Genomic DNA, 14,010 nt, shown 5'->3' with positions numbered 1-14,010 from the left:
TTGGAAAATAAACAACAGACTTCTGTTAGTACATGGTACCAAAAAGAAGTCTTTAAAAAGATTTTTAAAATATCCTCAGCTGAAGAAAAATGAAATATACCATACTGAAATTATAGGGACACAGCTAAAGCAGTGTCTAGAAGAAAACTTACAGTTTTAAATTCTTATATTATAAAAATTAATTCTGAAGTCATTAATCTGGGCTTCCGTTTTATTTTTTTTAAACATTTATTTATTTATTTATTTTGAGAGAGAGAGAGAGAGCGCGCACAAGAGTGCACAGGGGAAGGGCAGAGAGAGAGGGGGAGAGAGAGGGGGAGAGAGAGGGGGAGGGAGAGAGAGAGAGAGAGAGGGGGAGGGAGAGAGAGAGAGAGAGAGAGAGAGAATCCCATACACAGAGCCCAACACGGGGCTCAATCTCACCAACCCATGAGCCACCTAAGCCAAAATCAAAAGTTGGACGATTAACCTACTGAGCCACCCAGGCACCCCTGGAATTCCACTTTAAATATTTCGAGAGCAAAATAAACCAAAAGAAGTCAAGAGGAAAAAACTTATAAGGTAAGAGCTAAAACCAATGAATTTGAAAGTAGAGGGAAAAGAGACAGAACAGAGAGAGAAATCAATCAAACCTCAATTTGGTTCTTTGAAAACATTAATAAGGTTGATAAACTTCTAGGCAGATAAGAGGTAACATAAAATTACCCCATAGCACGAACGCTCCCACACACAAAGGTAAATAACTATAGGAACCACAGAAATTAACAGGATTATGAGGAAGTACAAACTTTGTTCTCACAAATTTGACTTCTTAGATGAAATATACAATTTCTTGAACAACATAAGTGAGTAAGTCACTCATGAAATAAACGTTGGGAGGGGTGCCTGGGTAGCTCAGTCGGTTAAGTGTCTAACTCTTGACTTTGGCTCAGGTCATGATCTCACAGTTGGTGAGTTCGAGCGCTGTATTCACACGTGACCACATGAAGCCTGCTTGGGATTCTGCCTCTCGCACTCTGTATGCCCCTCCCCCATTTGCTTTCTCAAAATAAAATAAACAAAAAAACAAAAAAGAAATGATGTGAGTAGTCATATATGTACTTAAATAACAAATTTGTAGTTAAAAACTTTCCAGAAAGAACATTCCAAGCTAGATGGTTTAACTGACAAATTCTATTAAGTACAGGGATCGATCCATAAAACATAATAGAGAGTTCAGAAATAAACCCACACAAATAAAATTAACTAATTTTTGACAAAAGACAAAGGAAATCCAATGAAGAAAGGATAATCTTTCAACAATAGTACTAAAATAAGTGAACATTCTTATGACAAAAATCAACCAACAGCCTTGACCTATACCCTTCACATTATACAAAAAATTGCTCAAGATGAATTATACATAAAGCTATAAAACAATTAGAAGAAAATATAATGTTTTTGACTTCGGTTAAGCACAGAGTCCTTAGATACGAATCAAAACAAATTTGATAAAAAATTTAATAAAGTTGATTTCACCAGAATTAAAACTGTTTACTCTATCAAAGATACTTAAAAGAAAGGACAAGACACAGATTGGGAAATAATATTGTGAATCACAAAAATGACAATGGAGATGTACCTAGAGTATATAAAGAACTCTCAAAACACAGTAAGTACTAAGAATAATAACCCAATTTATAAAAATGGCAAAAGATGTGAGCCATGTGAACTGACATTATTTTATACTTTTTGTTTTGAGATAGTTATATATTCATACACAGTTGTAAGAAATAGTAGAGATTCTGTGACCCTTACTTCCCTAAAGTTAATATCCTACAAAACTATAGTACAATAACTCAACCAGGATATATAACCACTGATACAGTCATAATACTGAAATATTCCTTTGGGGTGACTGGGTGGCAGTTAGCATCTGACTCTTGGGTTTCAGCTGAGGTCATGATCTCACAGTTTCTTAAGTTTGAGCCCTGTGTGAGGCTCTGTGGTGGCAGAGCAGAACCTTCATGGGATTGTTCTCTCTCCCTCTCTCTCTTCCCCTCCCCAGCTCACACTATCTCTGTTTCTCTCAAGTAAATAAACTAAAAAAAAAAAAGTTCTCTTAACATATGGATCTTACCTATGTTCTTTTATAGCCACACCCACTCTCTTCTGGTCTTTTTTTTCTTGATAGACTGTTAATTTTACTGATCTTTTCAAAGAAATAGATTTTTCTTTTTTTTATTGTTGTTCTGCTTTTAATTATGTTGGTTTTAATTTTTACCTTTATTATTTCCTTGTGCTTGCTTTATTTTGTTCTTTTTCTAGGTTCATGGGGTAGAAGCTTAGATTACAATTTGACTTTTCCTTTTCCTTTTTAAAAATTTTTTTAATGTTTATTCAATTTGAGAGAGCAATAGAGACAAAGTACAAGCGGGGTAGGGGCAGAGAGAGAGGGAGACAGAATCTGAAGCAGGTTCCAGGCTCTGAGCTTTCAGCACAGAGCCCAATGCGGGGCTGGAACTCATGAACCACAAGATCATGCCCTGAGCCGAAGTTGGGCACTTAACTGACTGAGCCACCCAGACACCCCTGACTTTTCTTCTTTTCTAATGTAACCAGATAGTGAAGTAAATTTCCCACTTAGCTCTGCTTTAGCTGTGTTCCACAAATTCTGACATAATGTTTTTTCATTTAATTCACGTCAATGTAATTTTTATTTATCTTGAGACTCCCTTTTTGATCGAGAGATTATTAGAAGAGTGTTATTTAGTTTCTAAGCATTTGCAAAATTCCTGTTACCTTTCTGTTATTTCTAATTTGATTTGATTGTGATCAAAGAACGCACCCTGTATGATTTCAATTCTTTCAAATTTGTTGAGGTTTATTTCATGACCTAGGATATAATCTTTCTTGGTACATGCTCTGTGAACACTTGAAAAGAATGTTTATACTATTGATAGATGAAGTGTTTTATAACTGTCACTTAGATTTTGTTGGATGATACTATTATTGAGTTCTTCTATATACTTGGCTATTTTCTATCAATTATTGACAGTCTGTAATTGTAAATGTGGATTTGTCTATGTCTCCTTTCAGTTCTATGAGTTTTGGGTTTATATATTTTGCAGCTCTGTTGTTTAGTGCATGCACAGTTAGGATTGCTAAGTCTTTTTGGGGGGACTGGCCATTTCATTATTATGTAAACACTGTCCATTTTTGTATCTGATAATTCTCTGTACTCTGAAGTCTACTTTATTTGATATTAACATAGCCACTCTGCTTTCTTTTCATTAATGTTTTCAGGATATGTCTTCTCCCAACCTTTTAATCTGCCCATATCATTATATTTAAAGTGTATTTCTTGAAGACATTATATAGCTGGGTTGTGTCTTTAAAATCTGCTACTCTCAACCTTTCAATTGGTGTATTTAGACCACTTACAGTATCTCCACAGTGACAGTGAATCAACAGAAAATGGAAACTGGAGAAGAAGTTTGTGGAAGTTTAGAAGGAAAGAGGAGATGAGTAGGGCTGCTAGAGGAGAAAGGTCAAAGCAGCATTTTTGTTGGCTACTTTTTTCTTAAAAAAGAAACCAGCAAAAAGGAAAAGAATAAAAATGGTGTAGATACAATACCTGACTCATAGTCATGCAGGAGAGGTAAACAGTCAATTCCAAAGTATACTAAGAAAGACTGAACAGAAGTATCAACCAGAGAACAGAAAACAAGGGGAGATTCAGGCTAGCAGAAAGGGAAAACGAAGTTGAAATAGTCACTTGAGCACATGAATAAAAGGATGGCCCAACAGGGCAGTTGGATGCTTTAAAATTGTAGTGGCTCTAATCCACAACGTTTCCACTCTCCCAAAGTACTATGCAACATTTTGAGTTATTACCAAATCATAGATTCTATCTGTAAGATTTCTTTAAACTGACTCTTCCCCACTGCTATTATCTACTCAGACATGTGCAAAGCCCTCCTAAATGGTATCCTTGTTCCCAGTCTTACCTCTCTCTCTCAAACACACAAACTGTGATAATTTATTTTAAATGCCAGTTATACCAAATCACTTCCTGCTTTATATTCTCAAAAGTTAGTTACACACAGTGGATATTCTTTAGAAAATTATCTCTGTCCTTCTTGTCTCACTTTACTAGCAACTTCAATTAGCAACGACATATAGCATGTAGGCTATCTAACAGGTACTTTCCAATCTCTCATCTCACCCAAGCACCAGAACCATATCGTTCAATTTTCTACTAAGTATCCATGGTTCCACAGAAACTCCAAACTCAATACAATTCTTCCTTTCTCTGAAATTTCTTTCTCTACTATTCACTATTTCTGTGATTTTTACCACCATTGACCTTGCTGTCCAAATTATCTTGGATTTTTCCTTCTCCCTCACTCCCACATTCAATTAGTTACAAGTCCTGACAATTCTAGCAACTTGGTATTTCCCAAATTTTTCCACTTACCTCTATTCTTACTGCGTTTATCTTGTTTCAGGCTGCCATCATATCATCTCTTTGAGAAAACACAAGTTACTACTTTTGTAGCTAATCACTGCTACCCGATTCTTACTTGTCCAATCTCTTACTACTGTGCAACCAGAGTAATCCTTCTAAATCACAAATATGATCAGAAAACCATAATGTTTCAATGCCACCTCCCCTACTTTAGAGTAAAGATACAGACCAATGCTGTCCAACAGAACTTACTATAATGACTGGATTGTTGTATATCTGTGTTGTCCAACAGAATAATTGCTAGTCATGTATGACTGGCTACTGAGCCCGTGAAATAGGTATAGTGTGACTAAAGAAGTAAATTTATAATTTAAATTAAATTTTTTAATGTTTATTTATTTTTTACAGAGAGAAAGAGATAGAGCCTGAGCAGAGGAGAGGCACAGAGAGAGGGAGACACAGAATTTGAAGCAGGCTCTGGGCTCTGAGCTATCAGCACAGAGCCCAATGCAGGGCTCGAATTCACAAGCCATGAGATCATGACCTGAGCCAAAGTCAGACCCTCAACCAACTGAGCCACCTTAATTAATTTAAATTTTATAGCTACATGTGTGTGGTTAGTTACCTTTTGGTCAGTACAGGTCTAGATTGTTCTTATCATGGCATATAAGAGTTCCCATGTCCTGGCACTGCATTTTCCTCTCACACAAAATTTACTGTAGTTTTAGTAAACTGGTTAGTTCGTCTTGTATCTGTGATGGTATTCAAACACAGACACCTTTGCTCATACTGTTTTCCCTGCATGAGGTCCTTACAACTGTTTTGATTGAATTGTTCTTACAATTGTTCTTAGTTCAACAAAACTAAAAGGCAGCCTACGGAATGGGAAATACACACACACACACACACACATACACACATTTATTTATTTGCAAATAACATATTTGATAAAAGATTAGTATCCAAAATCTATAAAGAATTTATCAAACTCAATACCCAAAAAACAAACAATCCAGTTAAGAAACGGGCAAAAGACATGAATAGACATTTTCCCAAAGAAGACATCCAGATGGTCAACAGACGTATGAAAACATGCTCAACATCACTCATCATTAGGGAAATACAAATCAAAACCATGATAAGATATTACCTCACATCTGTCAGAATGGGTAAAATTAACAGCACAGGAAACAAGTCTTGGCAAGGATGCAGAGAAAGGGGAACACTCTTACACTGTTGGCGGGAATGCAAACTGTGTAGTCACTTTGAAGAACAGTATGGAGGTTCCTCAAAAAGTTAAAAATAGAACTACCCTACGATCCAGCAATTACACTACTAGGTATTTACCCAAAGCATAGAAAAATACAGATTTGAAGGAAAGAGCCCAAGTGTCCACTGTATGTATGTGTAATATTAGTCATCAAAAAGAATGAAATTTTACCATTTGCAGAACACGGATGGAGCTAGAGAGTATAATGCTAAACAAAATAAGTCAGTCAGAGAAAGACAAATATCATATGATTTCCCTCATATGTGGAATTTAGGGGTGGAATGTATAGGAAGGGGAAAAAAAGAGACAGAGGAGAGGCATTCAGCTGTATACGCCTAAACTTATCTCACTGGTTACATTGCTTTCTAGAAGTCCTTGAAGATCTGCTTTCCTCTTACTTGAATTATTAATGTTTACTTACTTTTCAGTGTGAGGAACATACATTTACCTAAAAAGGCATGTGGATGGTACCTTTCCTAAATCTGTGCATGTATGACTGGGCACATCCTTTCCCTTTTGGCCTCTGTCTACTTAAAAGGCATGATTACTTTGTCAGTGCAGATTCTATTTCTTCTACGTCATCAATTAGCTACACTATTGTGGGCCTCAGACTCTCCAGTGCCCTTGATTTTTCCATTTCCTCCGTAGCAGGCTTGTTTCTGATCACTACCAATAAAACTCCTCTGATTCCAGGCCTTGTACCATCTGCCTGGTCTTTGTTGTTATCTGATCACCCTGAGTTTGGCTCATGGTCCAAGCTCACACAAAGGACTTTTGAGTGCCTTGATTTTCTACCACACTGCTAGTCCTACTCAAATTAGAGTGTGAATGTAGGCTCAAGAGTTCAAAGCCTCAAAGACTTCAAAGATTCTTGGTAGCCATCTGATCTAAATAAGCCTTTATAAGCTGTGATCTCCTCATCTACAAAATGGGGATAATAGTACCCATTCCAAGGTGTTGTGAAAATAAGTAAAATAATTATGTAAAGTCTCTAGTACAATGCCTAGCCCACAGAAAACAATAAATGTTAACAATTATTAATCATTATTTCAAATAATGTATTATTCTCCTCTACAATTTTTAAGCATGATAATTCTTCATATAGAAGAAGAAAAAACCATTTTTTTTCCCAAAGAGGTAATTCTGGGGGAATATTCAGTGGTATGAGATAAGGTATCACTGGATCTTCACCTTTTAGTCCGTCATTATGTTTTTTACATTTAATGTATAACATAACACAACACTCACTGAAAAGAAAGAATATTTCAGTCATTAGCTGTGTTTAGAATAGAAAGCTATTTGTTTAAATTGTTGAGAGAGAATTTTTAAGGTAATTATACTGACTTTGATGACTAAGAATTGTATTTTTTACTATATGTTTACACTTCAAATATAGATTTAAAAAACTTAGTAGTCATACATAATTACACTGTGATATGTGTTAGAATATACTGATATAAATATTTAAAAATTATATCACAAAATTTAGCAGATTATTAATCAGTAACCAAGAACCTCCCCAATTAAATCACTATAAACCACCATAGCAAAACAACTGCTAATCCAGAAAACAGGAAGTAAGGGAAATGGAAGATGTATACTAAACATTTGGGAGATATGAAATTTATCCCATGAGTGTTGTAAAGAGCTCATAATTTAAGAATGCCAAAGCCCAAGTGTGTTATGAGGGTCTTTCCTCAAAAGTGACATTAATTGCATATCCCACAGATGCTTATTATGTATTCTATTTATATCAGAGTATAAAATGTAGTTGAAAATATACAGATTCAATATATTAAAGGGTGATAATAAAACACAGTTACTCTGGCCTAGCAAAAATTGTTATTTTTAAGCTTCAATTTTTGGTCTCTCTATAAAATAGTATTATGGTATTAAGTGAAAATGGTATTCAGTCTTTATACTTGAATCTGTGATTAAGAGTCTTTTGGACTCAAACAAGCACATACTTGGGAATGGAACCTTAACACTGGTACTTTAGAGGCTTTTGCACAAAAATAACCCCTATGTGATGAAATCACAGCACATTCCTATTGTCATACTAAAAATGAAGATGCCAAAAAAAGCAACCCTTAGAAACTACCTTGGAAACCTGGAAATAATGTAGTCAATATTTGCTTTGGATGTTAATCAGCATGCACTGACAGGCCCCTACAGAACTAAAATTTTAAAAGTCTAATACCCATCAATAACTGGCAAACAAAAGACAATTCAAAATGTTAATGATTTGCATTAAAGCAAGAGAAACTTTGATCAAAGTGCAACAGGAGTAATAATTCATAAAGTTAATGAAAAACAGTGTAAATTACTTCTAGGAAATATCATTTTATAATATCACATTTAACTTAAAATTAGCTTTGTTTAACTAAACAGTAAGTTGACTGATTTAACATTTTGTAACACAAAAAACAGCTACAATTATCCAGGGGATAATGTACTTAAGTACATAAAATAATAGCACTAGTAAGCAAATTATTATATAATAATATTCAAGATCTCATGGGTATTTAATTCCCACATTTCAAGATAAGTATCATCAATTTACTTAAAATTTAGATAAGTTAATTTGGAATGACTTTAGCCAATGTTAGTACAATTAATATTTTTATACTAATTATTAATTCTAATTTTGTTAAATAAATTTATTAGCAAAATACAATAAGTATGTTTGTATATGGCTCATCTGCCACATCGGGAGACTTCCACATATATTCTCTTACAAAAAACAGAACTAAACTATTTCTAAAAATGGAGTAACTGCAACATCTCTTAATGATAATTATAACCCATATTATAAAGCAGACTTAAATTCTCACATATATATGATTTATTCCCCATTCTATGCAAATTGTTAATACTGATAACATTTCCCATTGATACATTCGTTATTGGCATTTTTATCATATCATTTTCTAATTTTGTTAAAACATTTCGGTATAAAAGAAAATACTTGTTTGAAAATCAAAATTCTGGGGCACCTGGGTGGCTCAGTCGGTTGAACATCAGACTCTTGATTTTGGATCAGGTCATGATCTCATGTTTCCTGGGACTGAGCCCTGCATCCTGCTCTGTGCTGGCAGATTCGGATTGAGCTTCAAATTCTCTCTCTCTGACCCTCCCTTATGCATGCATGCGTACACACTCTCTTTCTCTCTCTCTCTTTCTCTCAATAAATAAATACACATTAAAAAAATAAAAATAAAAATTTTGTAAAAAAAATGGCAAGCAAAAGCACATTTTAGATGATGCCTATTATGAATTCTGATATCTTAAAGAAGAACAGTTTTTATTAACTGAAAATTGATTATTTTGTGTTTGTAACTTGAGGATAATGTACTCAAAGTGTCAACTAATTGTTTTTAAGCATGAATACTGAATGTCAGCCTAAATTGCCAGCTTGATTTCAACAGGAATGGACAGTAGCATCAGCAATTACTTAGATTAATATTACTTTTATGACATAAAACAAAACAAACTATGTCAATTCATTTCCCTGAAGTACAAACCTACAATATTCTTTTAGCCTTAGGGACACAAAATTATTTTGCTAAATTGCTATAATCTGTTTCTAGAAGTTTACTCCTCAGCTCTATACTGGCTCTTTAGAAGCACTGGTCTGAAGGATAGCTGTTAAGTTTCCACCTAAGTAGAAGCTATTCATATGCTTTGGTGAAGAAAACATAGAAAGCCAGAGGTGGAAAGGTTCATGAAACACGCAGAACATCATACTCACAGAGCCATGACATCCTAACTGGGGAATGGTAATGACAGATAATGGTAATAGAAGGACTGCCAACATATATTGAATGATATTGAATGCTTACTACACATTCAGCACTATGATTTCTGTATATTATAATTTAATTCTCATAGACACCCGATGAAGTAAGTACCATTATTTTCAATATCCATTTCACAAACGAAGAAACCAAGGATCAAAACGGTTAACAGATCTGTTTCATTTCAAAGTCTGTGCTTCTAAATGCTATTGCATACTATACTCATATTTTTCCTTGGCCCCAAAGATTCTAACAGTAATCAACAGGAAATATACAGATGAGTAGTACAACTGAAAGTAGCATAAAGACAAAGGAAAACTGAACTACATGTGTCCCACAAATAGAAATAATACAATCAAATTTAATAAATGAAGTGAATAGATAAACTCCTTGCACTATAAAATGCAGTAGAGACCAATTAAGAGAACGAGTGACTTCATCGAAGTTTAAAAAAAATATGTACATTTTCAGTTAATGCAGATGAGATTCTATGACTAAAATAATGGGATAAATGAGTCAGCTATGGTTACTGCTGAAAAATAAAGTTGAAAGGACTAAGAATGATTATGTCATGGATCATGCAATTTTATTGGGAGGGTGCTGGTCAGGTGTCAAAGAAGCTCTAGGAATCATTATGATGACGAGAAAGCTGATGGAAACTAATGTCTGAAAAGGAAACTGGAACATAATGGTTTATAAATCATCTTACCCAAGCCCATGCCACCCACCACTGCAATATAAAGCACCATCTCGAAAAGTTAATAAACAATAAAGCATTTCAAAGAAATGATAAGTATGTCCAACATTAAATTCTTTCCCCAATATTTAAGACCAATATCTAGACTTTAGTAAACAATTTTTGAGGGTGTAAAATAGGCGTTGGGATCTGAATAAACTACTTGAGTGCACAGTGGAGAGGAATATAGAATTTAACTCCTGACCTTACCACCAGCTATTTTAAAATAATTTTTATGTCTACAATCACAAACACATTAGCCAGACTTTTAAGTGTAAATGATGATTCACTAATAACTTACAGTACTGCCCAATATGCATGTTACCCTCAACTTTCTCATTTCTCATGGGAATGATGGAGCTGCTCTCAATGCTGAGACTTAAACTTGAGTCACAAGTTTAAGTCACAGAAATGAAAATAAGCATTATTTAAACAGAAAAGCAGACATCTTTAATCACAGTTCAGGGTTTCCAGAGATGATAGATAGCAGAGTTATTATCAGTGAAAGACTGTATGTAACATGAGAACATAAAGAAAACATTCACTGATATTTCTTTGGGCTAAATAAACAGACTCTGCTCTGGTCTTAAACCTTCGATTTTTTGAAATTCTCTGTAATTCAAATAACAAATTCATATTTACTGAGCATCTACTATGTACATCTTAATAATATTGTCTCTATTTTCCAAGTTCTACCTAATTGAGAGATGGGAATTGCAGAAAATATCTACCAAGGTACTGTCCAGCACTAGATATGAATGTTTTATTGTTTCAATGTTGCAGCACTACACAAATTTATATTTATTAGAACTGCAATCTTTCTAATTTTCCTACTCATCTTATTAAGCCACTGAATAAACACACATACAAACATAACACACGTCTCTGAGGAGCGCTTGGCTCCCTATTCTTCTGCGATAGCATGTTACAAAAGTTTCATGGCTGAAGATGATTACCATATTGTGTTCACCCTGAGGAACATTGAGCTCACTTCTACAAATGCAATTCCCAATAAAATGGAAAACACATGGATAGACTGCAGGACTGGCTGGGTTTGGGGCTGGTTTCATGTGTGTATGACCTGTGTGGCTCTGCCCTTCTTAGAATGCTTGGTTGAATGATCTGTTGTTGCCATACTGAAATTCTTACTAATTTTTTTTAAGGGTGATATTCATTTTTATTTTACACTGGGCTCTGCAGATTATGGAGCCAATCCTTCCTGGATCTGAATTATGACCTCACTATTTAATATGCATAAACACAGTGTAAGCCTTAAGTTTCTTAACTCATGTGACACTAAATTGACAAGGTAAATGGGAATATTTGATGAAATATCATCTGTGAAAGTAATGAGCACAGGGTCTGGCACATAGGACCCAACAGACATAGGAAATGAAGCGGAGCTGGAATAATTCCAGCTCTTACCTCTATGAATCTGAGACATACAGAAACCACCCTAAGTCATAGTTAGATACAGCTGAAACGTAAACTTTAGTACTTACAACCCATATATCTGTGGTGCGATTTCTAGTCTGTTCAAGTGCATATAAAGCTCAATATCATGCTTCTTCAGTAGATGATCCTGGATCTGGTTGACTTTAGTAACAATAGCAATCGTTGGCCCTAAATCCTGTGGTCTAGCAAAGGGGATGGGAGTCATCAGTGTTTCTTTTCCCTACAAACAGAAAAAAATGGAGCATGTGTTATTTCAATATGAAATGAGCAAATGTATAAACATCACTCTTGAATGTACTCACCTATGGAAGCTTAAATAAGAACCAAAAACTCATGACAATCATCTCATGACAAATGCTTAAACTGTGGAATCATATGCTGATCGTCATACAGATGAATTGTGCACATAATGTAAAGGCCAGGAAATGCCTTCTAAAATACTTTCTACCTGTCTTCCCTTGACCAGTTTCTCTGGTGACATTAAATATTAAATTATTAAATTAAATATTTTTCAAGATAATTTTCGCCACAGCGGCTGCTAATCTACTTGTCTACAGCCCATCTGTCTAATCAGCCATCATACCTAAGTGGAATACTCTCATGAAAAGGTATTTCTTGTGGCATAAAATTTAAACATGAAAAACAGCAAATGAAAACTGCTTTACTTTGAGCTCTCAAAACTATAAAAAAGTCAGGAAAAAAAGGAAACTAGTATTAGAAAAGAAGATATTTTCTAACTGCCCTTTGATTAATTATAGTTGAGTAGGAAGAGTTTTAAACTCTCCAGACCAAGAGTGTAGCTGAGCTAAAAACAAAAAAACAAAACAAAACAAAAAAACAACAACTACGTAGCTGACTACAACTTTCCTTCCTCCCATTCCAAAGCCCAAGTTAAGAAAGATAAGTCTAGGGGCGCCTGGGTGGCGCAGTCGGTTAAGCGTCCGACTTCAGCCAGGTCACGATCTCGCGGTCTGTGAGTTCGAGCCCCGCGTCGGGCTCTGGGCTGATGGCTCGGAGCCTGGAGCCTGTTTCCGATTCTGTGTCTCCCTCTCTCTCTGCCCCTCCCCTGTTCATGCTCTGTCTCTCTCTGTCCCAAAAATAAATAAACGTTGAAAAAAAAAATTTAAAAAAAAAAAAAAAAAAAAAAAAAAAGAAAGATAAGTCTATACCCTTTCTAATTCTTTCATGGAAACTTCAACTATCCCGAGTCTGATGATTTTCCCTATTATGTATGACCCTTTCTTATGCTGAGCCCTCAATTTCTCTCTCTCTCCAATCTTGGGATTTACAGCATCATTCTCTTGTGACTACCTGCTTACCACTCATCCTCATTCTATTTCTCTAGCTCAAACTTTTGTTTCTGCTTTGCAACTCTGCTTTTTCATACAGATCTGGTCTTAGTTTAATTCTCTACTTGCATGTGATTCCTGACTGATCTCACTCATACACAGTGCTTCAACCAATACCCATTTTTCCAAAGACTTCTAAATCTGTATTCATAACTTAGAAGCCTCTTGGGTTCTCTCCCATACATTCGCATGTTGGCAAGGAATCTTAGGTTGCAAAAGGGTCTCTAATTCAGGAGGCCCACAACCGAGTTTATCATCTTCTGCTCAAAAATATGTTCATCCTTTCGCCATACCTACCTCAAACCATCCTCCAATAAGAACACCTGCTTTGCCAATTTTATCTCCTCAGAACAACTTAAGACACTTTTACTATGTCTTCTCTCCTACAGCTTGACTATTATAACCTGATTTGGGGTCCTCACCATTTCTTTCCTCCTAACTGGTCTCACTGCCCCTAATTTGGTCTGCTTTTATTTATTTATTTTTTTAAATGTTTGTTTATTTCTGAGAAAGAAGAGCGCAAGTGGGGGAGGGGCAGAAAAGAGAGAGAGAGAGAGAGAGAGAGAGAGAGAGAATGAATCCAAAGTAGGCTCTAGGCTCTAAGTTGTCAGTGCAGAGTCTGATGCGGGGCGCAAACCCACAAACCATGAGTTCATGATCTGAGCCAAAGTCGGATGCTTAACCAACTGAGCCATCCAAGTGCCCTGGTCTGCTTTTAAATCTATCTTCCAGGGGTGCCTGGGTGGCGCAGTCGGTTAAGCGTCCGACTTCAGCCAGGTCACAATCTCGCGGTCCGTGAGTTCGAGCCCCGCGTCAGGCTCTGGGCTGATGGCTCGGAGCCTGGAGCCTGTTTCCGATTCTGTGTCTCCCTCTCTCTCTGCCCCTCCCCCGTTCATGCTCTGTCTCTCTCTGTCCCAAAAATAAATAAACACGTTGAAAAAAAAATTAAAAAA

The 14,010-nt window shown here is 35.6% G+C and overlaps 1 protein-coding gene across 12 annotated transcripts in view; it reads right to left on the bottom strand.

Annotated features, from left to right (window-relative positions):
- The window catches only part of TBC1D5 (TBC1 domain family member 5), a 541,949-nt gene that overhangs the window by 193,849 nt on the left and 334,090 nt on the right, over window positions 1-14,010 (bottom strand). For all 12 annotated transcript variants that reach the window (XM_086674222.1, XM_086674224.1, XM_086674223.1 and 9 more), the window contains one exon: window positions 11,756-11,928. In XM_086674222.1, the coding sequence (XP_086530348.1) occupies window positions 11,756-11,928 (173 nt within the window). The remainder of the gene's footprint in view (window positions 1-11,755; window positions 11,929-14,010) is intronic.

The sequence above is a fragment of the Puma concolor genome, chromosome C2 (assembly GCF_028749965.1).
Source record: "Puma concolor isolate L17-30 chromosome C2, mPumCon1.1.hap2, whole genome shotgun sequence".
NCBI lineage: Eukaryota > Metazoa > Chordata > Mammalia > Carnivora > Felidae > Puma > Puma concolor.
The sequence above is the reverse complement of the archived record's forward strand: the minus strand, read 5'-3'. Positions and strand labels throughout refer to the sequence as shown.